Here is a 26,917-nt window from a genome sequence, read left to right as displayed (position 1 = left end):
TTCTTTATTATTGCTGTCCAAACAGTTTTCAATGTACTAACATTTTATCATTTAAATGATTAATTCTGTTCACTGAACTATGTATTATTGCTATATGAAATAAACCACAATTATTATAAAAAACTTTTTTTGGAATATAAATGTGACCTTACAGTGAAAAAAGTCAAGTATTCTGTTCTGTACAAACTGGATTCATATTAGACAGACAAAATGTGTTTCTAAAAAAGGGTTAATTTTTTTAAATTCAAGCCAGTGCTATAATAGCCATCTAGTTTAGATAAACTTTCTAATGATGTGTATGCCAGTTTATAAAGGTATTCATAATTAAGTTGTTTTCTTGGAAATAAACTATATTTACAAACATACAGTTTTTATTGAAGTGCACGCCAGTATATAAGGATGTTCATGTTTGCAGTCGTTTAAATTGTCATAATGCTGTTTTCATGGAAATAAACTGTCTTTACAAACATACACTTTTGATTGTTTTAATACTTTGTCATTTTTAGTTTTACTTTCTGATGAGAAAAACATGTGACTTTTCATTTCTGTATTAACATACCAAACATTCCTTCAGAGACATTAAAAAAATTAATACATTTAGACTGACTTTAGTTTTGATTGTGATAACCATTTTGTCATTGTTAGTTTTGCTTCCTGATCAGAAAAGTATGTGACTCCTGGTTTTTGTATTAAAATACCAAACATTCCTTAAGAGACATTAAAAAAACAAAAACATTTAGACTGACTTATACAGAAGTATAGTTTTGAATGTGATAACCATTTTGTCATTTTAATGATGCAGTTTACTGCATGATAATGTGTCCCAATTTCAACATGGACACAATGCGACTCTTCTTGTCAACATTAAAATGCCAAACATTCCTCAGGAGATAGTATAAAAAATTAATAAGTCCTTGACTGTGCTTAAATCCCTTTAACAGGTTAATAATGATACTGCCTTCTGACTTCAACATAAACTATATGGAACCTCTTTTTTTTTTGTAGTGTCCGTATCAAAATACCTAACATTCATAGATGTTTTCAACATCGGAGAGTAAATACCATCATTTTGAAATTGGCTCTCTTCAAATACGGCTTTCATACAACCTGTGCCTTTGAAAGGAAAGACTTTGCCTAATTTCTCATGTTACGTTCTGCCCCCATTTTAACCTCCGATTACAAACGCTGGGCCTGTTGTAGCTGCGTAGTTGCTACCACAGTGGTCACGGAAATGACACCGTACTGGCATGGGGGCAACAGCTACCGATGAATGACGGTCAGTGCAATAGAATGTCGGGGTACTTAGTGAATTGGGAGGTTGGCTCTTGAATGGAGGGATAAGATAATTGCCCCTGTGAAAAGTTAGCCCTCGAGAACCTGAAGGACAAGAAAAAATAAAACGATTCATTGGCCGAGTCGAAATCGTGATTCTTTTATAGCATTAGTCAGAGAGGATATTGGTGAACAAACACACGATTCAGAGGGGACAAGTGTTTGCTTTATACAGCAGACTACGCACGCCTACGTCACTGTGTGCAGTGTTGGCTTGCAGACACTCTTGTAACCAGTTTAAATGAAAAGACCACAAAACACAGGAAGTTTTTTTATTTTATTTCGGGCCCAGCCTGTTGTCCCGTCATTTTGGAGAGTGCCCAGAAGCTTGTTTAGTTAACAGCTAACTAGGGTTAAGTAGGCTGGCTCATTATTTGTGATATAAGTTTAAATAAGACAAACTGCCAGTCTTTGCCAACTGCAAACCTTATTGTACCTTCAGGTGAAAAGACATACTTTTATCTTAGGAACAGGGTTAGGGTTGATGTAGGTGTGGGATTGAGTGAACTTATCAGCAGCTTTAAAGATCAAATTTTGTTTTAGATTTAACATTTTGTTTTTTCATCTAGAGCACATTGATTTATTAATCATCGGCTATTGGATGTCAAACATTTGGTCATTTTTACATATATTCTTAGACAGGAAATCTGCTACATTTTTTCATTAGTTGCAAGGGATCTTTTAGATGCACCATCCCACAGACAGGATAATACATACCATGACCTTTGATAAACCAGTCGTTTGTTTGCTACTATTGTAGAAATATACATTAGGAAATAAAATGAAGTTTCACCAAGAACAAAAATTAGGATGATCAGAAATGCATTTTGTATACAGCCACTGATATTTCATACAGAATAAATGTATTTAATATGCAATGTTAGTCATTAAAACATCTCTTAGTTGGCAACATCTTAACAAGGACAACAAACTCAGGACTGTCCCTTTAATGACCTTCCTATGAATATTGACCCCAAATGTAATAAAAGTTTTTGTGTTGTTCAGATCATGAAAACAAAATGAGGTTGACTTGCAGAGAAAATGTTGCATTACTTGACAAGTTTACACGTTTTTGTCTACACTAATGATTTTCTAACCTATATCAGAGACCTATATTCTCTATACTGTAATGTATCCTATGATTAACGGTTTTTCCAATGCAAGTTCTCCATATGACCACTTCTCTACAAGGGGCAGGACGTAGCCCAGTGGTACAGCGCTCGCTCGATGCTCGGTCGGTGTGAGATCGATCCCCATCGGTGGACCCATTGGGCTATTTCTCATTCCAGCCAGTGCATCATGAGTGGTATATCAAAGGCCGTGGTATGTGCTACCCTGTCTGTGGGATGGTGCATATATAAGATCCCTTGCTGCTTATTGAAAAAGAGTAGCCCATGAAGTGGTGACAGCAGGTTTCCTCTCTCAATATCTGTGTGGTCTTAACCATATGTCTGATGCCATGTAACCATAAATAAAATGTGTTGAGTGCGTTGTTAAATAAAACATTTCCGTCCTTCCTTTTTTACTTCTCTACAATGATCCCACTGATAAATTTGTATGTATTATTTTGGTACCGAGATCAGGTATTGCATTCTCATGATGGTATATGAATATACAAAAATGCATTAAATGTTAGTTTTACGCAATAAAAAGTAAAATATTTATGTATTATTTTTGCACCAAAATCATGTATTGCATTCTGATGGTATGTGAATATACAAAAATGTACTAAATGTTTCTTTTGCATCATAAAAAGTAAATACAATTGCAGAAAATTACAATATATAACATCTTGAATATATAAACACATGTATAGGCCTCCTCTTTAACTGATGATAACCATATCAGACACTGGGACGCAATGTGTCCCAACTGACTTGCATACAAAACTGGCAAGATGCCTTATACCACAATCTATTCATGTATATCGCCTGGAGCTTTACACAGATGGAAATCTCTCTTATCAGGACTGAAAAAACACATTACTTCATGCCATCTCTCCATATCCTTTAAAATGTGTTACTACTTTGTTTTTCCAGCCTGCCTTCAGAGTAATGCTATATGTATGTTTGCAGGACTCAGAAGTGATCTATTGTGAAGAATTGTTAACACTGAACCAGACAGCTAGATCTGTTCTTCCTGCTGGTGGATTAGAACATTTCGCCAACAGGGAAGTCGTACTATTATGATGTGCCACACTGAATCAATTCACATTTGTACATCGTGTGGAGAAACAGAATGTACAGATAGCTTTGTAAATCGAGTGCTCACTTGAGGTGTGAGGGGTCAGAGGATCAATTCCACTTGGTAGACCCACTGGGAAAGGAAAGGAATATTTGTTTAGCTACACCTCAACAAATTATAATCTGTAGTTGTTTTGATGTCTAGCATATGGTTATTTTGATACTTTGTAGATAGTAGATAGAGAGAAAACCAGCTTCCAAAGTGTGTTTGTTTGGTTTGTTTAAGGACATCACTAGAGCACATTGATTTAATAATCATCGGCTATTGGATGTCAAACATTTGGTCATTTTGACATATAGTCTTAAAGAGGAAACCTGCTGCATTTTCCCATTAGTAGCAAGGGATCTTTTATATTCACCATCCCACAGACAGGATAGCACATACCATGGTCTTTGATATACCAGTTATGGTGCACTGACTGGAATGAGAAGTAGCCCAATGAACCCATGAAGTTGAATACAATATTTGGGTTATTTATTATCTACCAGAATATATCCAGTTACCGGTATACAAAATTAGTCAAATGTATTATTTTTCTTTCTCATTTTCTTTTTAAAACCATAAATCTGACTGGTGCATTTTCAACGGAGCTAAGTTTACTTTCTCATCCAGAGACAGGACAGCACATATCATGGCCTTTGATGTACCAATGGTGGGACACTGGTTCTAATGAGAACCAAACAAAACAGATTCCACTGTGGTAGAATGATTCTACAACACATAAGTGCACATAAAAAAAAGTTTTAAAAAAGAATCCTAAAAACATTTGATCTTAACAAAGAGGAGCATAATGTTGAAATAGAAACCGGCCTTGGTGGTGTCGTTGGTTAAGACATTGGAAATAACGCTGTTAGGTACTGGGTTCGCAGCCCGGTACTGGCTCCAACCCAGAGCCAGTTTTAATGACTCAATGGGTAGGTGTACAACCACTACACCCTCTTCTCTCTCACTAACCACTAACTAACCCACAGTCTTGCACAGACAGCCCAAATAGCTGAGGTATGTGCCCAGGACAGCGTGCTTGAACCTTAATTGGATATAAGCATGAAAATAAGTTGAAATTAATCGAATTAGAAAGCATTAAAAAACATTTACATTACTAAACATAGTTCTTATCATGTTTAATATCCAAAAGCTGCTGGTTAACAGCCAGCAGGAATACCGAAAATTCTTTAAATTATTACACGGCAGACTTTACCATTACAATGACTGGAACTTATCCTGTAACTTATTTAGTATCAAGTTTTTGAAACTTCCAGAAATACCTTTAGAGTCTGATCAAGTATACGTTTAATCTACAATGACTGCATTCCCAGACGTTTCAAGGTTTCTAAACCGACTCAAGATAATATTACTGAAACAATATTTATCTAAATAAGCACTTCTACTGTCACTTTAGACATGCCTAAGAGATAGACCAATATACAGTTTCTCTCATGTGAGGTCTAAAGACCACACGGTTTACAATGAGTTTACAGTTATCTTTCAGCTTCTTTCTTCTTTTATCATGCAGACATTTTCATAATATTAAAAATACCAAATTCGTAATATTGAAAATATGAAATTGAATCATGTATGCTGACCATTAGAACTGTCATCTGAAGATTTTTAACCACAGACTATACGTATGAAATATAACCATGTATGAAAATTTTAATGGGTTAATGAAAAATAATACTGCTAAATTGGGCAGTATTAAATATCACCATTTCATGGCTGAAATACTTAAACAAAGTAATCATCCGTAACATGTGATGACCATTGGGATAAACAGTACACATTAACACAGCTTCTCATTATGAATAGAAACCTCTTGGGAATCTGGGACCAAACACATACAGTATCCATATTATGCAGATCATGGTTACATTTGCTATCTAAACTGTCTTCCAGTTTCCTTCCAAGTCAATGGTGTTAAGATCTGGTGACAAGCATGGTGATAATGCATTAAATTAAGGGTTCAAGAATTCAAATCAGTGACAAAATCTTTAAACAAGTTGATGTGTTTTAGCATATACAGTTGAAGGACTTACTTAAGACTCATGCCAAACATGAAAAACATCCACTGAAGAATTCAGGAGTTAAATGCAATCACAGAAACTTTAATTTGGCTTTAACCAACTTTAAATGTAAAAAACAAGACCTAACTGCTATTCATTACTAAATGAAACATCCACTAAACTAATTTTTTTCAATACAGGGGTGTGAATGTGATGACACATGAACGTTAACCAAAGTTTTACGTAACTTCAACCAAATGTTGTGGCTGACAGCTGACTTTAAATGTCATTCTGTTGATTCCCATTATGCAAGTCATGTGAAAAAAAAGGTTCACTTGTGGGTAGACAATTTCAATGCTTTCTGCTAAAATATGCAATTATGATGTATTTTCCACAACCCATGACATCTACAAGCTAATAGTTTAAATCTCACGAGTCATATTGCAATGGAACCATCCATTGAGGTACATTTCAATAGTGAATATCTTTGGCCAAACCCCAGACCGCTATTTTTAACAGTAATAAATATTGTTTAAAAAAATAGTGAATGAATGTCTTTGTACAGGAATGTCACAATAGTCATTTATCTTCGCCACTAAAATGAGCAGAATTAGAGGAACATCTTCACACCTGGCAGGAAATAAACTGCCAACATGTGATGAATTATCTTTTTTTTTTTTTCTCTTTAGTCAGACTAACTGTTGAAATGTTCTCATGTTCTGAAAGCTGAACAGTGGCAAAGGTTGATCAACAGCAGAAATGTACTAGTTGCGCTGGTAACAGATAAATGGGAGGAAAACAACTCACAGATACGAGTGCATAGAGTACAGTTGTATTCAGAAATCTCACCCAAAAAACCCCACAATTTTTATTTTTTTTACACCAACAAAATTATCAACTCATCGCCTCATTTAAAACCAAAATTGCTGCTCCTGTCTGCTTCTTTTATTTTTTGTAAATTAATGGAACCATTTTTTCTTTGGAAACATCAAAGTTTGATTTTTACAGTCGGACTAGTTTGAATGCAAAAAAGTGAATACATAACAGGATCATAATAAACATGTAGTGGTGTTCATAATATCACTTCTTTGCCAGATCATAATGGTGTATAAGCAGAAAGTTAGTTTGTTTTGTTTAACAACACCACTAGAGCACACTGATTTATTAATCGTCTATTGGATGTCAAACATTTATTTTTGACATAATCTTAGAGGAAACCTGCTACATAGTTCCATTAGTATAGCAAGGGATATTTTATATGCACCATTCCAGACAGGATAGCACATACCACGACCTTCGATATACTAGTCGTGATGCACTGACTAGAACAAGAAATCACCCACAGATGGGGACTGATCCTTGACTGACCACACATCAAGCCAGTCATTAATATTACTAGTACTTGTAAATGCCATCATTCTTACTATTAAACTGACAATCATACATGATGCAGAAATGCTACATGTTTTGAATACTGACCAACAAACAAAAACAAGTAAAAACAGTATTTTCATATAAAAGTTTATTGACCAAATTTATTTCAAGTCGACTATAAGATGTTCCTGCACAATTCCTCTTGGAGGCCCTGCTATTAAAACATTTGTGGTGATAAGGTCCAGGTCAGTTTAGTTTAATATGAACACACCTTCAAAAGAAAAATCTCAGTATCATAATCGACTCATTCTGTGTGATTTATCTGAATAAAAATATTAATTTAAAAACAAAGACAGGTGTGGCTAAATAGTTGTATAGTGTTTTTGCTATCTGTACAAATTCTTCATATCAACTCAATAAATAAAAAACTAATATAGTCAATACAAAAGCCAAATTTGAGCTGGATGCAATTGGAGCTGTTTTATGTTGCTACATAAATCCATTAAATTCAAAACAAAATATTTTTGATTTGTCATACATCTGCTTAATATATACATGGCGATGAAAAAAAAAAAATCATCACATTCTGCCAAGTAGCTATTAGAAATATGATTTAACAACAATTTGCCTGATAACTTTAAAAATTCCATCACTGTCCACAACTGGAAGGTGTAGGAACACAATTCATTATGAGCCTCCTATATATACAAATATGCAGAAATAAAAATACTTGAAAGTGTGATGTCAACATGATCAACAGGGTTGAACAATTTACCTTTCTCAGTTTGATGGCAAATCCTTTTTTTAAGAAAAAGAAAGATACCACACAAAGCTTTGAAGCAACAACAAAATATTAAATTAAAATAACAAAACATAACGAATAAGAAGACGAATAAGAAGACAAATAAGAATAAGTCTGCCAGCGGTTATAGGGTTGGAATCTTGAGACAGCTGGCCACAATGATGCCTGGGAAACACGATTAGCAAATTTTCTCTTCAAATTTAACAAAATGGGAAAGCTCTTAAGTTAAATTAAAATATAAACAATTCTTCTTTCTTTATACAATTATATATTGTGATCTAGCATACAACTTAAAACAACATATGAAGAGAAAATGTGTTAACTGCTTTAAATAAAGTTTGTGTGTTTGTTTTCGTGTTGTTGTTTTTGTGAGTCACAGAACAGTGCTTGTAGTTTTCTGGGCCATGGTAGCCACACATTGAGCAATTGGAAAAATCTACATTCTGGTTGAACTGTCTCTCATAAAAGTCATCCATACTTTTGTCACTGTCAAGTGTACATAAAACGATCATGCCAAACCATCCATTCTAGTCTCACAAAGATCTACACTGGTCAGTTACTCAGTCATATTGCATCGAGTTTGTAAAACAACAGACGCCATGTTGCTGTTTTAAAACAATTGCTCTGGAAGACATGTTGGAATTTTCCTTCACACACACATTCTGGTATTACAGATATCATTTCTCTGATGTGTCTTGCATAGGTTAATTAATTCATTTTTAATATAATATATTTATATATCACATAAAACAGCAGAATTTCTTCCATCCTGCTTTCTTCTTGGCACTGGTGGTTGTATTACTCTGTACAGACTGGGTTTGCACGTCCAAGTTTTTGTTCCGTTTTGACTTCCGAGCACTTATCACACGTTTGAAGGCTGGGTTGATGTTCAGAGCCGCAAGAATGGATGCATCAAATACCTCTTTCAAGTTTTTCTGTGTGAGCGCCGAGCACTCAATATATTGCACGGCACCGATGCTATCCGCAAGGTGCTTCGCGTCACTCTCAGGGACCGGAACCTCGTTGTAGCGAGCCAGCTCAATGAGGACCTTAACGTCATTTCGCAAGTCGCACTGAGTCCCAACAAGAATCAACGGAGCTTTGGGGCAATGTTTTCGAATCTCGGGCACCCACTTTTCGAGAATGTTGTGAAACGATGTTGGCGAGACGACGCTGTAACACAGGAGAAAGACATCGGTGTTGGGGTAGCACAATGGACGCAGACTGTCAAAGTCATCCTGCAAGAACAAAAAGACGAGATTATAGGTAGAGGAAATAACAAAAATAATGGTAGCCACGATAAACAGTGGCAATAGTCCAATATCAACAAAACCTTTCACAGTCTAGCTCAAAGCCAATATACAAATTACTAAATATCTGCAACTCTTTGGCCAGGTTTCGATATTTCATATTAGTTACTGTAATTAAATCACAGACATTAATAAGCAACCTCCAGTAATACAGCAATGAATAAACAGTTGATTTCGGGAAGGTCAGGCTATTTATATTAATATTGATCTCTTTATTGATGAACTACCAACTGAACATAATGATTTAATAAACATGCCATCATAAATATGGTACTAATTACTTCCACTAAAAGGAAATAAATACTTTAAGAACTATGTTATTTGTGCACATGCAATTCTTGATGAATATTTTAACTTTGCACACATTTACATAGGAGTCAGAAGTGGGAGGGGTGCAATGGGCACTGGCATGCCTAACTCTGAAGACACAGCATTGTCCCCAGCCCCCAAATGCACATCAAATTAATATATAACCCCATCTCCACTCATGTCATCTTCCAAAGCCTATGGTTTATATATCAATAATCCCTCCCTCTGTCCACCTTAAACAAGGTATGCTTGTAAACAAGTTTCCCAAACCAAAAATACTACATCTTGTACAGGGTTTAGCGATTCTGTTCAAACTGGGTAGTTCAAGGTATGTAACATAAAGATAGATACATCCCATACAATTATCTTAAGTAAACACTATAACCCATCGTTTATTAGTCACCAAATAATCGCTGGTGGAAATGGGCCAGTGAGTAACATGAGAAATATGTCTTTGTACATTGTAATCCCTTTTATTGTGTGAGGTTAGGTATAGGAACCTATTAAATAGTTGTGGTCTGCCACTGCTGGTGAGGAGGTGCGAGGAGGTGCGTGAACCGCAAGGAAGGAAGAAGCTTGTGATCACACTGTTGTTATAGCCTGTGATGTTAGCACAGTTGGAACACACCAGCACTGAAAACATGGCCTTTGAAAAAACATAATTGAGATGTTTCCTGACAGCACCAGATATTATGTGGAAGGTAATACTGAATAAACAATAATTTAATCTGGCTGGAACAAATGGTGGCCATCGACTCTGTGGAAGGAAAGACATATGATGACCTAGGCTTCACTGACCACCCATGCAATCTGCCCTGTGTACCTGGTGACCAGTTGCTGTTTTCATAGACATTTTCTATTTTTTATTTATTTATTTCAAAAGCCATCATGATTCAATTTTGTAGCACCACCCAGAATGTAAAAGCTACAGGTGATCTTGTGACCGTCAACAAAGGCCTGTGTTATATGGCCTCTTTGACGAGATCAAAAGGCCTCAATGGGCCTTTGACTCGTGATCAAGAGCAGTAGAAGCCTAATAGAGGCACGCAGGCAGGCAGAACTTGGGCTTTATGCAGAACAACAATCACCGAGTTAGTCATTTACAATACGCTTCTAAAAAGACAGCACTCAAAACACAAATTCAGTAGGAATAAGCAGCCAATTGTTGATGTCTGCACCCTGTGGTTGACGTCTGCTTTCAGTGGTTGACGTCTGCTCTTGACTCAAAAGTATCCAACCCCATCTGCTCAATTGTTTGGGTGGCTTATTTTTTTAGGAAACTGCACCAATATCTGTCATAAACCATGTGAGTTATGGCTGTTCATTAATAATGTTCAGCTTAAAAGAACTCTTTAAATGGTGACAAGTGAAAAAAACCCTACAATCTACATCCTTTGTCCAAGACAATTCACGTTCAGAATCATCATTTCAAAGGGTAATATTTATAACTATAAAAAGTGTGCATAATTATTCGAAAAGGATAAAGAAAAGATAAAAATAGATAATTGGTGAATTAAAAAGAGAAAAAAAACCCAACCAGTCACATGTCAAACATCATTTACATGTACACCAGCTGACAAATAAACATTTCAGCTACTGATTCAATGTATTCATAATGCTTTATTATTATTCATGTGGTTCAAGATATACGGCGCAATAAATATTTTATTACCACACAAGCCATAAAGAAATCACGCATGATGTCAAGTGGCCGTTTTCAAGTACAACTGTGACATAATCCATATCTATAGAATATTCACACTGAAGACTTTTAGTCATGGAAAAGTCATTATTTTCTTTGTTATGGACTTGAATGTATTTATCAGACTTGTTTGAGATCTACAGCAAAGAACAATTCATTATGCTGATAAACTTTGAATTGAACATACTCATATAGAACCGTTTCAATTGAATTTCAATCATTCTATCACAGGCTATCTGCAAGTAAAGTTTTAATATGATGGTGTAAAACCCCACACCTGCTGCTGCCACATAGGTTACTTTTACTGAGCATCAGCAAGGTGTATTTTATGTATTTAATCATAATCAGGATAGCACATATGCAATGAACTTTTGATATAATTATAATTAATGAAACATTACTTGAAACTGAAAATATTGAATTGGATTTACAATACTACTAATCATTTATCATCATACCAGACTTCTTATCAAAAACATATCATTTATTACTTTATGAAATTATAATCTTACTACCAAACATGTTTGTTTGGACTATGCTAAAACTTGTTAACAGTTTTAACAATCATTGCCCTTTAGTTTTAGTTTTAAAACTGATATCACAATAACTGAAAAAGAAAATATATTTTTAAATTTTGTTTTTAAGTTTGACAAACAATGAATATTGTCATATGTGACCCAACTTATTAATATTACCCTTCCCTGATCCATTCTTCTTGATCTATTTTCCATTTATTTTTTATCTTGCATAAATACTAAAACATATTATCATATACATAGGGCCTCCAGCTAAAATAATGGAACAACCAAGTGATAGGAAAGGAAATTGTTCTAACAATACCTGGCCTCCTCATGATGGACAAATGACATTCCATAACATTTTTTATTTCCAGTTATTAGGTGTCATACTGTAATCATAATGTAAACAAGAAGACTAATGTAAAAACGCGCTCCTGCCAAATGGACTACACTTACAGAAAGGACAAAAAGTAGCTAGCATAGTTAATGTAACTGGTAAAACTAATTCAACATAAAAACCTTTATTTCTTACAATGCTTCAGTTAAAGTAGCATTTTCCATTATCTGATCCTAAAAACGTTGGAAGATGAACGAGGTAAGCAAACATGTTAAATACATCATAAAGATGGAAAAGACTTCAAAGGGAACAAGGTTTCAAAAACTGAATGGAGATCAAAACTTCTCCGTTTGGAGGAGCTCACGTAAAACTAACACTTGATCTGAAATTGGTAACTGACGTGCAATACGACACATGACAAAGGACTGTGAAACAAGTGACAACTTCTCTCCAGTGTTTGCAGTGCTACCAGGTCCCTAAGACGACCCACTCACTGGACTACTGGACGTTTCTCACCCGGTGTGGGTGTGTGTGTGTGTGTGTGTGTGTGTGTGTGAAGGAGGCAACAGGTAGAGAGGTTAGACAACATTGAGTAACGCGAGGGCCCCAGCTATTTGTGAAGGTTAATGGTGCACAGAACAACCACTACTGATTAACAGAAGTGACCTTTTTTTATGGAAACTGCCCGAGGGTAATTCACGGTCAGGTGCACGTTTTATGAGCTTAGATCTTCAATTGAATGGCAGCCCCGCAAACCCATACACAGCATAAATCCAGTGTTTGTCTGTGTGACTAATTATATCCACATCAGCGCTCATATTATATCCATTCAGTATTGTAATAACGTGTGAATTGCCTCAAATGTGTGAAGACCCATTTTGTTTTTTTCACTTGTTTTGTGGAAATTGACCTGACCACCCCAGAGAAGCAGACCCAACTTCAGGTGGACTCGCTACCTAAGCTTTGACTCGAGACACTGTGGTTTTAACAAGTACAGACACTGTCTAAATAATCACAACATTGCACCTAGGCATTGCAAAAAGGCATTGTTTGTTGTGTGTGCTTGTTTCAAAGTCCTTGTTGATAACCAGTTCCTATGTTAGTTTTAATATACACATGAACATGCATGTTTACTTACATTACTCTATACCCCCCCCCAAAAAAAAAAATTAAAAAAAAAAAAAAAAAAAAAAAAAAAAAGGGAAGACAAAAAAATTGAAAATATTAAATACAGAAATTTAACTAAAATAATAATTATTTTCATTTATATTAGTTTATTATTTATTATGCTTATATCCAATAATTCATATTCATTATCCTGAAAAGGTCTGTTCTGAACACGTTAATACAGTAACTTTGTCTTGTTCTTCCCATTTTATATACTCTTTCTCAGACAGGACAGCATATACCATGACATTGTTACTCGCTTATTTGAGACACATGCTATTTTTATACTCCACTGGTCAGAGTTTGTGGCTTACACCTCACTGACCCAAGTGGTTACATAGCCAGTGATATTACATTGGTGGACATGACCACAGTACAGTGGTGTATATATACTGCTGTTATTCTTATATAGTATATCACCTACAGAAACATCCAAACTCTCATTATGTAATAAGTGACCAAGGCAGCCAGTACATCTCCTGTGTATAGTTCACTTATTTCTATATAATACTACTGTTTAAGTGACCATCCACAAAGTATGTACACACTGATATGGGCTTTTGGCATTATATATTAAGAGTATAGGTGTGTGTGTGTGTGTAAGGGGGGATGGGGGTGCTGACGGACTACATGTATGCCAAGCACTTAATTGTATGCACTGTACTTTTCAATGTGAAAACATTATGTACCACCATACAAGAGACATGGGTTAATGATCATATATATTAAAGATGTACATGAGGGGAGCAATCAGCCTCAGTGGTGTTGTGGTACTAGGTTCGCAGCCCGGTACCTGCTCCAACCAAGAGCAAGTTTTAACAACTCAATGGGTAGGTGTAAGACCACTACACCCTTTTCTCACTCACTAACCACCAACAACTAACCGACTATCCTGGACAGATAGCCAAGATTGCTGAGGTGTGTGCTTGAACCTTAATTTGATAAAAGCACAGAAATAAGTTGAAATGAAAAAATGAAATGAGGTTAGTAGGGGTTAGAAAATCCCATATATTATGTGTATGTTATTTATGGGTTGGGCCTCTAATCGGTGAAGCAACAGGTGACCATGGCAGCCTGTTTTTTCCCCCACACATCACTAATTTCTATACTACTACCTAATATGTATTACCACTGTTTCATTAGTGTAGCAACAAGTGACTAAGGCAATGCTATACTACTACCTAATATGTATTACTACTGTTTCATTAGCATAGCAACAAGTGACTAAGGCAGTGCTCACACATTCAAAGAGCTAATTTCTATACTAGTGTTTGATCGCCAGTGTAACAAATGCCATTTCCAAACAGATATATAGAGCTTATCTGACACACGCCCCAGACCTACCTGTATTCAACCAACAATTGAAATACGTCCTGATTACATCAAATGTTATTTCTACTTGTTGTTAAGCTTGTGAACTGTTATAAACACATACTGTGTATATCCAACTATAAATACCATGTTTGTGATGGATGCCACAAAGAGTCGGTCACTGGCGCAGTCAGAGGCTGAATCCGGGGTGGGCGTGCCTGAACCCTTGTGGATAGGGGCACGTAAAAAGAGTTTCCCAGTTTCCCAGAAACAATAATTGCTACATTTTATTTACCATGTTATGTATAATATGTATTTGTATGTCTATAAAAAGACCCAGGCAGTATAATGAGTGTCAGAAATATGATTTTGAATATCCAAAATATCTTTTAATTGTTTTTTTTTTTAATTTATGCTCGGAGGGAAAAGTTAGAATTTTAGGTGTTCAAATATGGCAATTCAAGCCTTTTGAGCACAATAACAAGGGGACAATGTGTGTGTGTGTGTGTGTGGAGAGGAGGGGGTGGGGCTTCCAGTTATGGAGTAGGTGAAGTAAGACAACTGTGTGACATGATTACCGGAATGCAATAAGTATTAAAAAGCTCTTATAATAATTATTTTAAAGTGCTGGCAACATGAACTGCATGGATGAACCTTTTAAAGTAATCAAGTTGTAATAAAAACTTGCACTAGCCATGTCTGGAATATGTGCATCTACAAAGAAAAAGAGTAGAACGTTTTTGGTGTAGTTAATTTCCGAGACATCTTGGCAACACAAATTTTATTTAAGTAAAAGAAATATATGAAAAATAAACCAAGATAACTACAGTCATTGAGTAAATATCGCAGTGCTACTTTTAAAGTAATTGCACCTTATGACATTATGAATGTGGAAATATATGTATTTTTTATGGTGTCATCCCATTTTGCTGACTCATCATTTGCTATTCTTAGCAGGTTTTTTTATAAAAAAACCCCACTGTCTAGAATGAATGTGAAATGAACAATGACTTGTTCTAGTAAACTGTACTGGAGCACCTCCCACCAGCCTGAACCGTGATATCCACCATCATATCATTGATTGTATTTTACAGCAGACCAAACGTGAAATAATTTCCTTTAAACAGATGACTCACATCAACTAAAGGTGTCACAATGTTCACTAATGACATTTTAATACACCAACAAAAGGGACGCATTTCAAAATGGTTCGTGTTTTATGTAGATGGTCATAATGTGTTGCGAGGCTTGAATTTTTCTGTTAAATTGATGGTCATAATGTTTTGTGAGGGGTGAATCTTTCTGTTAAATTGATGGTCATAATGTGTTGCGAGGCTCGAATCATTCTGTTAAATTGACCCCTGAGAGGTAATGGCTTGTCCCAGTATTACCAAGTAATGGCCATTGGGATGTGTCACCTTTCTGGGTGAAATAATGACTGAAAATGGTTGAATGAACAGAAGTTCACTAAGGTACAAAAGTTGAAACAAACCCTCATCTATTCCTTTTTAATGTCAAGTTGACTTGCCAGTGTGGATACAATAAAATGTTCTAAATATTTCAAAAGTTCATCACTTTTCCATGCTAAATTTAGTTATAATAACCAATGCTCTATGATGTATGAAAGACAGTACATGGTATCCTGTTTGCAGCAAAGTCCGTATAAAATAACTAGTGCTTTTAACTGAAAATAGTTGTCTATGAAATTAGGACAGTCGACTTCAACTTGAATCTCTCTGTTTTAGTACTACTGACATCCATTTATTAAACAATAACTTTTCATGTCATAAAACATTCCTTTCAAACATGTCATTACCCTCCAGCGCCCCCCTCCCCAACCTGCTGTTAATTCCAAGATTCCACAGTGATGAACTACTTGTATATAAATAACCACACACAATGACTGGGTTGTGAGAAGACAATAAGCTTTATCATCTGACAGAAAGCAAAATTAATTGTTTACTTTGATGCATTAGAAAGATAAATCTGTGTTTGATGTTCCACAAATGTGCTGGCTCCTCAGTGTAAGATGGTCACCTGTTGCTTTACACGTTTTACGGTGGTCTCTTGTCTTAGAATCACAGCTTTGACTTGTCATCTCAGCACACAAATATAGAATGGCCTCGGTGGTGATGTGGTTACGCCATCGGACATAAGGCTGGTAGGTACAGGGTTTGCAGCCTGGTACCAGCTCCCACCCAGAGTGAGTTTTAACGACTCAGTGGATAGGTGTAAGACCACTACACCATCGTCTCTCTGACTAACTACTATCAACTAACTCACTGTCCTGGACAGACAGCCCAGATAGCAGAGTTGTGTGCCCAGGACAGCGTGCTTGAACCGTAATTGGATATAAGCACGAAAATAAGTTAAAAATGAAACACAAATATATATTACTAAGTTACAGAAACAAAGGTTCTTCAGACGTCACTGTTTAAGGGGAGCTATCACTCTGGCTCCCCATTGTTCCCCCTGAGGCTTGTTTAAGGAGAGTAATATTTAGCTACCATCAGTATGTCAATTTATATATTATCAATATGGCCATATCTTATATAGCTCCTCATAATCTATGTTAGAGGAGCAGAAATTTGTTTTGTTTAAAAACACCACTAGAGCCCCACAGCCTTTGACCTGTTGTGGTGCACTGGTTGGAATGAGAAAAAACCCAATCAGTTGAATGGATCCACTGAGGTGGTTTGATCCTGCGAAGCAACCACCTCAGGTAAGCACTTGACAGACTAGAGCAACAGTTAATCATTCCACTCAATTGTTTTCATGGTAAGATCTGTACTTACAAAGTTAAACTTTGTTCTGCTCGACAACACCATTAGCCCACAGAGAAATGTCAGAAATCAAAGTTGTTCACAATGTTTGGTTAGTTTCTCATGGAACACACGAAACAGCTGTCTTTGCAATGAATGTGATATTACAGATACGTTATCAGGTAGTGCCAAATGTAGAAAGTTGGTCAGTCACAAAATTATTGGAAAAGACAGAAATAAACCGTATCTGTGATTTCTGATCTTGTTGATGGATTAGCTAGCCCACTAGTGAAAAACAACTCATCAAATTTATTATGCACCATAACATACAGGGAACGCCTTTTTTCATACTGTAGAATTTACTATAAGTTATTTATTTCTGAACCAATTGTTAAACTTGCACTTGAAAATAGTAAAACAAAATTTTTTAATTTTTAAAACACTTACTTTTTTCTTATATCAAACCAAACTGAAATTATTTACAAAAAATATTTTGGTATGAGGATGGGATGGACTATAGTTAATAAACTAAACTCATTTTAGTTCAAAAGTAGTAGTTATTTTATTTACCCCTTCCCCACTTCCAACAAAACCCACAAAAACAAAAGCTACTGTATTATACTGTAAACATTTTAGCCAACACCTTTAAATAAAGAGTCCAGTTTAATATATTTTCAAAATTCAGCAATCTAAGTACAAACTTCTAAATGCTCATTTGTACTTTTACAGCAAAACAAAACAAAAAAACAAAAAAAGAGAGAAAAAAAAGAAGAGAAAAAAAAAAGAGAAAAGAAAGTATAGTACACTTAAAAAAGCAACCCCCCCCCCCCCCTTAAATAGTGGAATCAGACGGCAAAGGTTGATCAATTCAGTGTACTTTAGCAGTATTCGAAATGTGTAGACTAAATAAATATTAACTTTATAATCAATAGCCTGAACCTAGCCGTCAACCTGCATTCAACTTTTGCTTTCTTAAGTGGGCAACACGGAAGCTGAAAAAATGTCATAGGGATATATCTTTCCATTGACCTGACATCTCTGACCTACCACAATAAACCTGTCACCATAACATGCTGGTTCAAGGAAGACCTTAACATGACATGCATTTTGAGACATAAAAAACAGCCCCCCACTGGGGACTCATCCCCCATGACAGAAGCTTTGTGTAGCAGCAGCTAAGCCATACATGTATTCCACTTCAAAGACACCGGAGGAAAACAAAACACACAAGAAGCTTTCCTTAATGTGTTTACAGTCTATCTACCGCAATGTCTGTTGTTTCATAACTTAAATGTTCAAGGTTATGTTTCTCAAGTGGCACTTTCCATTGCACTGTAAGAAAAAGGGCACTTTAAAAAATCTTTGTAGATCAGACTATATATTGTAAAGGAAAGGAAATTGATGTTTAACAACATCTGAACACGCTGTTTAATAAGTGCTGAACATGATATATATGTGTGACATGTGGTCGGAATGTAAGAGAAGAAACTTGTTATTGACACATGCTATATACTTCCCCAGTAACAGGACCATAAATGTACTGATGGAAAGAAATAAGGCATCACACAAATGGTAACAGAAAATGGTGACTGCAATCAAAACCTTCAATCCACAGTGTCAAGCTGACTGTGTTGAGTATGTAGACATGGACACAGCTAAAATCACACATAATTAAATAACATAGGACTGCGGTCCAGCGTATGGCTGTAGGTAGGTTTTTGCTGACAGATAAATGGTAGGTATGGAAATGTCTATGAAAACATATATAACCATACCGAAAACTGCATAAATAGACACACACATAAAATGTATCCATGTTCACTCCCGCACCTGTATCCATATTTGCATTACATGGGCACAAGTGGACACACAAATTTACTGACAGTCAATTCGACACTACTGACATTCAAAAGTAGGCAGTTATATCTACTGAGCACACTGATGTGTATATCTGTAAGCAAGGAAAGTAGGTGGCTGTATCTACCAAAAGCACAAAAGTATATGACTGTAAGCACATGAGAAGTAAACAAGTGATAAAGGATGGAAATGTTTCATTTAACGACACACTCAACACATTTTATTTACGGTTATATGGCGTCGGACATATTGTTAAGGACCACACAAGATATTGAGAGAGGAAACCTGTTGTCGCCACTTCATGGGCCACTCTTTTCGATTAGCAACAAGGGATCTTTCATATGCACCATCCCACAGACAGGATCGTACATACCATGGCTTTTGTTACACAAGTTGTGGAGCACTGGCTGGAATGAGAAATAGCCCAATGGGTCCACAGATGGGTAATCAAGTGACAAAGGATGCCTGTCATCTAACAACAAACACTGGCATGTACTGCCATGACCACACACTACAACCACAAGCATAAGATTACACGCATGCGTGCATGCACACACGCGCATGCACACACACACACACACACACACAGCATACCATTTGCCACTTGCATAATACGCAATGTAAAAAACAAGATGATAGCTTCTGAATGAGAGGAACTCGGTCACATTGCAAGAGTTGTTTACCAACTTGCATGATGTCATCTCGGTACATAGGTATCGCATTTCATACTCGTTTGTTTCCAGCTGACAGCCAGTCTATCTCCAGCTCCATGGTGTCTTTTCAGCCATTCACAGGACTGACACACAACACTTTGTGTTCATTCATCGTCACTGAGTATGGAAAAGTCTCGAAGTGCAGGTATTCAAGTACCGGCCACCAATGGGACACAATAGGTGTGTGGTAAAGGATTGGTTAGTTCTGGTTTGGTCGTGGCTGTGACGTTATTGTGCACCTACGTGTGCTGCCTGTATGTTGTTATTGATTTACGCTGTTTGCCTACGTCTGGCGATCACACTGACATTGTCAACGCTAAATAAATGTGATGTCACAGTTTATCCAGGTCGAGTTTATTGATACTGTGGTGTACTTGTATAGAAACACCTACACATTATTTATTAATAAAAAATATATCAGTTGTAAACACAAATTTAAGTAAGTGAACAGGTATGAAAATTTAAGAAACATGTATATGTAAGAAAAGTAATAACACACTGGCAAACCATTAAAAAAAAATAACAACCCCTCCCCCCCCCACACCCACTCAAAACAAAGCAAAAAAAAACCCAAAACCCCCATACTCAAACATAAACATAAAAACATCAACAAGAAATGTTCACTAAAATGCAATTTTGGTCAATTAACCCGTCGAGTGCTACAGACGTGTATACACGTTATAGGTCAAGTATTATGACGTCACATGGAACTGTTGTCAAACGTCACTATGGTTTGACTGTTTTGAATTTTTTTTTATATGAAAACGTTAATGAATAACAGGTGCATAAAATCCATTAAAAAAGCTCATTGAACTTAAAATTTTATTAACTATTTTGTCTTAAATATCAAAAATTTATAAGATCTATTAACATTATGTACATTTCAGGAAAAAAAGATTCATGCAGATATGTATGGATAAAGTTAAAAGTTAAAGCTTATTTCATTTAACGACACACCACTAGATAAATGCCTGAACTCTGTAATTAATATTGTATACAGGTCTGAGAACATGAACATTCATCACTGAACATATCAGTTACATGAAACAAATCTCCAAATGAAAGCCTAGCTGATAACTAAGATGGAGGACCGTGGCCCAGTTGGTGTAGCCAGATAAGTGACATGTGAGTCATAGTTTGGCAGTAAGGTAAGACACGGTGTATATGATCTGTGGCTAACAACACACCACAGTTCATCTCAATTTGCCAAACAATAACCTGTGTACAGTTGGCATAAAGTAGGCAAAGAGAAAAACGGAAAGACGATACACCATCAAAACAAGTGATAGTGTGCATGGACCATTATATGAGAGGCATAAATAACGCAGTGGGTATTTCACTGATATTTTCTTATAGAAAAGTTATTTCATCTATATTAAGGTTGCAGACAAATTACATATTGGTAATAACTGTTACTGAAAGAAGATATTGTTCAAATTGGGATTTAAAAAAAATAAAATGTGGTTTTAAACAAAAAACACAGCTTGTTTTTTTTGCAATAAAACAGCAATTTTCTAACATTACTTACTGTGTAATATTAAAAAAAGGCAGAAAACACAAAAAGTGTTGCTTTTATAGGAAAACGAGAGCAGGCAATGCACATGCAAAAAGATTTTCATATGCAATGCTGTGTTGTTGCAATGAACACCAAAGTTATGCTTTTTACTGAAAACTCATTTTATTCAATTGTTTTCTAATTTGGACAAAATCCTCTTTCACTTAGTTGTTACCAATATGTCATTTGTCCGCATACTCATTATATATCATTTGACATTTCTATAAGAAAATATTCAGTGAAATACTCATTGCATTAGTTATGCCTCTCAGTATATATATATATATAAAAAAATTAATTCCCACCAACCATAATTCTGAAATAGAATTAGGATTCAAAAGATTTTTTGACACCCGATATTCTAATAAAAAATAAAAGTTAAACACAAAGTTAAGTTAGTTTTGTTCAAGGACACCACTAGAGCACATTGATTAATTATTCATTGGCTACTGAAAATTTGTTAATTCTGACATTTAATCTTCAGGGGAAACCCAACGGATCTTTTATATGTACTTTCCCTTTCCCACAGACAGGATAGAACATACCACTGCCTTTGATGTACCAGTCATGGGGCACCGGAAGGGACAAGAACACCCCCCCCCCCCCCACAAAAACAACACCAATAAGAGAATAGAGGATTCAAATTTAAAAAAAGAAAATAATAAGACTTTATTACACAATAATAAAAGAGTCAAATTACATATCAATGTAAAATTACATTAGTGAAAATACAAGAAGCCTGCAATGTTAACTAATAGTAATAATATTTAAGAGGCTGAATAAAAACTTCACACTATGACATATGCAATAACAGGTCTTCTTTTTTAGACCTACAGTGTGCATATATTAAGAACCAAGATTTGCATACAACAGCCTAAATAACTTTATCAAAAGGGCTTGCAAAAGACTATATTAAATAAAAACAAAGTGCATTATTTACTGCATATTAAAAATCTATTTATATTCATTTCATTTCACCAGACCAGTATAAATAGAAATCCAACAGTGTGGAAGGAAGAAAATGTTTTATTTAACGACGCACTCAACACATTTTATTTATGGTTACATGGCGTCGGACATTTGGTTAAGGACCACACAGATATTGAGGGAGGAAACCCGATGTCGCCACTTCATGAACTACTCATTTTGATTAGCAGCAAGGGATCTTTTATATGCACCATCCCACAGACAGGATAGCACATACCACGGCCTTTGATGTACCAGTCATGGTGCACTGGCTGGAGTGAGAAATAGTCCAACAGGGATCAATCCCAAACCGACCGCGCATTAAGCAAGTGCTTTACCACTGGCCTATGCCAACAGTGTGAAAAACCAGCTATTATCATATTCAGTTATGAATTATTCAAACCTCCAAATATGTTGCAAGACAGCTTTCCCTCCATACGAATGAATCCAGGAAACTGTTTCTTTTATATGTAGGTTTTTATTCATTTCACCTACATGTTCAGGTAGCACTTGCATGTATAATTACAGCAATAGTGAATAATGGCCATTTTATAGTTATTTCTGGTTTTAATAAGTGTGACATAACAACTCCAAGCCTTTTTTTTAGAGAATTTAAACAGAGCTTATTTTAGCTTTTGTACTAACTATACTCTCAAAGTGCCAGCTGCCATCACTATTAAACAGGTCTCACTATGAAAATTTGAATTTTACAAGGCATTGATTAATTGCTCCCGTAACTTAGATTATGCGGAGTCATTTAAGGTATTACCATATATCTATCTATCTATCTATCTATCTATCTATCTATAAATTCACATGTTAAAGGAAGCTAAAATGACTTTCCTAGACTAATGTCAGTGGAGTGAAGAGTGAAGAGGAGTGAGAGTAATAACTTCCATGAAACAGGGAGGTCTCATTAAGTGCCTGGTCAAATGAATTTGGACTACTCTGAAACGTCTGGAAAACACTAAATCTGATCCGTTAGTCCTGGTACACTGGTTGTGAAATAGACTTTGCTTCTGCATGCATTTCAATGTGAAAATAAAGAATGAAAAGTATCACAATATTGACAAAACCATGTGACTAAAGTGTTGTCAGGAAGTATAGTCACTTGGTGACTGACATGCAAAAAATCCACCTTTTACACACAGAATCACTTAATTTTGAAGCATGCTAGAGGCACAGATCTCATCATTCAGTAACAGTAAAACTTTCCAGTGTCTTCAAATCCAGGGCTAGCTCTGGCACTCATCAAGTTCGCCAATTGCGAATGTTAAGAACATATGTAATAATTAATATTTTGTTTGAAAATAGCTATATATTTAGCAATTTTAAGATGATTTGGCGAAATTTTCTGATCACCCAGAACTAGCCCTGCTACAATGGCCAATGTACTTGTAACCATCAAATAAAGATTTTAAAAAGCACTTTTGTATTTTGTATATCTATATATTTTTAATGAAGACCTATTTCCTAAACTGAACTACATCATTATACTAAGCTGCTCCATCAAGTATATGTAATGTCACACAGAATGGTAGTGTGGTACTTATATAGTTCTACTGAAGTTTAAGTGGATCAATTCTGTGACCTACTACATATCTGGAATATCCCCCCCACCTCTACATACAAGATGTATATCATGTTGAGGACTATTTAGTCAACAATGTCACCGACATACAAACATGCAACAAGACTATTTAGTTAGTGGTGTCAGCGACATACATGTACACAGTGGCATACATTCTGAGAGAGTTGAGACAAATGTTACACTCTTGAGCCAGCATTCAGCAACAACTTTCCAGTATGCTGTGAGCCCGAGACTGAAACAAATTACCAACACGTCTAGCAATCCGAATCTCGAGGGGCAACTCTTGACCACTGTTGTTTAATCAAACTCAAGACTGAATCCACTTGGTGAATAACTCGGCAAACATTGCGGCTAGGTAGGAATTTAGTACACAGTTTTCTCCGGTCACAACCAACATCTTCCAATTAGAATGATCAGAAAAACTATTTCTCTATTGGACAACATTTTACACATTTGCACAATATTTTTCGTCGAAAAATCATGGGAATTTGAACACTTCTTTTCATGGTGGAGAAAAAAAGGGGGGAAAATATCCCAGATATACTTTATTTCAGCTTGAAAATATTTTAAACACTTTTAGGACAACCTTTAAACAAATATTGCTTGCTGTGACTAAACAAACTTGAGAAAATAGCAGACAGGGTTAGCTATAAAACAATTTTCTCTTTCTTCATTTTTAAGTGGTTTTACACTACACTGCTGAAAAAACATTAACATATTTTTAAAACCAGGCTATCCTGTTATATGTCTTTGAAATATTAGTGAAAAGTGTGTTAATTTATAAACATAAACACTGCATAAAACATCATTAGAACAAAATTGAAAAACAATTCAAATGGAATTATTACGTGCTATAAATATACATATAGCTGAATTAAAACATATTTACATTAACAATATTTATTATCCATTAAAAATGGTTTTGTTTTTTTACACAAGCAAAAAAAAAGAGGAATTTTTATAACACCGACTCCCCCAGCAAACTGTTTAATGGATGGTTATTAGTTTGATCAAAGATAAAGGTAACAAACTCAAAAATACTTTCACAAATTCTGTCTTAATATAATGTCTTTATTTAGCTTCCGTGATGGACAATCATTTTGCATACAACTAATGAATCTTCCGATAAGACTAAACCGTAATCTGTGGTGACAAAACTATGTGGGCGACAGAGAGCCATGGCTGGGTCTCCTTACATCATTTACGTGTTTGCAAGGCCCTCGTGTCATGACGTTCAGATCAAGTGCACAGGTTTCTGTCACAAACCGGTGGAATCCAAGAAGCCGTGACGATCTGTAAAAACAGGCCTTGCTGATTGATCGCGGAGAAAACGCATGCGAAGAATACAAGCGGGGAATGGTGTGTGTCAGAGGCATAAAACAGCCAGATCGGCCGATACGACATGTGAATACAATCCAGTTATAATGGAGCTGGATTTAAATCTGTCCTGGGGTGCGAGGGATCGTGGGATCGATTGTCTGTCACTGCACTAGCCAGGTTTCTTCCGGTTCCAACCACTGGACTATGACGACATTTATCAAAGCTTGTGTGGTATTGTTGATGTACATGTAGTACACATGTATATAAATGTTTATTGTTAACAGAGTATTCCAGGCTGTGGTAGAACAAGCATTCATTGATAGCATATCTGTAAAATCATGGAACTGAAATTTTTTTTACCATGATTTATTATATGGAGTACGACTATTCAGCGAAACCTAAAAACAGTTTCCGATGGGTTCCCATGATCACAAGGCACAGAACCGAAAAGGTATTTCCCATGAAATTTGAAATTCTCTTGTATAGCAGCCAATATATATTCAACTCCATTGAAAATGCATCACCCAATTTTCAGTTACTATCAAATGAGTGATAAAACACAAAATAACCATAACCTTTTGTGGTTATTTAAGGCCTACCAGAATTCATCTAGTTATACAAAATCAGTTAATATAACTACTACCAATCTAACTGGTGCGTTTTCAGTGGAGTTCAGTATAGTTTTCCACATACAGCTACCGAAATGCTGATGGAAATTCTTCTAAGACAAAGACAAATTATCTGAATTACTTGTTGAAGCATATCTGTCATGGACATGAGCTCTGATCTGGCTAACAGTAGCATATGTCCCTAGATGAGTAATTTTCTTTACAGACAAATTGATGGTTGGCATCATATTACAAAGAAAACATGACTTCCAGTATACCTGTATGTGCTTAAAAACTTTGTCCTAATCACCAAGACCATATTCAGTGTGGGGTTTGAGTTGGTGGGTAGCAGCAAAGAGCCCTTTTTGTGGTTGGTTCCAGTCCCTGCCCCCAACCCCATCCCCATTTATTTTAGATCAGTATAACTTCCAGCCTTCAAAACTAAATTAATTTAACATCAAAATAACAGCAGACTAAATCAGCATTATTAAAAATATTGAAATGATTGTCCTATCATACTATAATAACAGAGCATACATCTTTAGTGTTGCTATATACCAAAACTGTTAGTCATACATATTACAATCACAGCTGGGACGAAAGGTCAGGTACAACCATATTAATATGTCACAACATCTTATCATTCAACTTGGATATTATTCACAAAAAGGGACACACCTATTTTATGTATTTTAAATACTACCAACAAATGACAGCTTGACATTCCAGCATAAAACTGATGAAGTAATATACCATATATTGTTAGCTTAACCCCATTCTGCAGTGACAGGTATGAGAATCAAAGGACTGGAAAAGGGAGGTGCCCCTCTCACACAGTGAAGCACTACTTCGTGAAGCTCTTGTTAAACATGACCATGTCAACAGACCAGCCAGCTAGGTCACTGATCGATGTCCATCAAATAACAACTTAACATTGTACACATCCATTTACCAGTATACATAATGAGTGTGTAATCTGAAGATACATCCAGTGACACTTTAAAATACTGCCCATGATTGCTGTGGTGAAGGTGGTGAGGGTGTTGACATGCATCGTGGAGATGAAGAGTAGAATAATGGATGTACACAGGGCTCAACCTGCCCATACCTAATTAGCCAATGACTCATTTATATACAAA

General features: G+C 35.8%; 1 protein-coding gene across 1 annotated transcript in view; it reads right to left on the bottom strand.

The window, feature by feature from the left end:
* Positions 1–7,080: 7,080 nt before the first annotated feature.
* Positions 7,081–26,917, bottom strand: part of LOC121371544 (cell division control protein 42 homolog) — a 28,440-nt gene continuing 8,603 nt past the window's right edge. The window contains exon 3 of the mRNA XM_041497517.1: positions 7,081–8,990. Within this exon, the coding sequence (XP_041353451.1) occupies positions 8,493–8,990 (498 nt within the window). The 3' untranslated portion in view covers positions 7,081–8,492. The remainder of the gene's footprint in view (positions 8,991–26,917) is intronic.

This window comes from Gigantopelta aegis, chromosome 4 (assembly GCF_016097555.1).
Source record: "Gigantopelta aegis isolate Gae_Host chromosome 4, Gae_host_genome, whole genome shotgun sequence".
NCBI classification, from domain to species: domain Eukaryota; kingdom Metazoa; phylum Mollusca; class Gastropoda; order Neomphalida; family Peltospiridae; genus Gigantopelta; species Gigantopelta aegis.
This window is presented reverse-complemented; position numbering and strand designations above follow the sequence as displayed.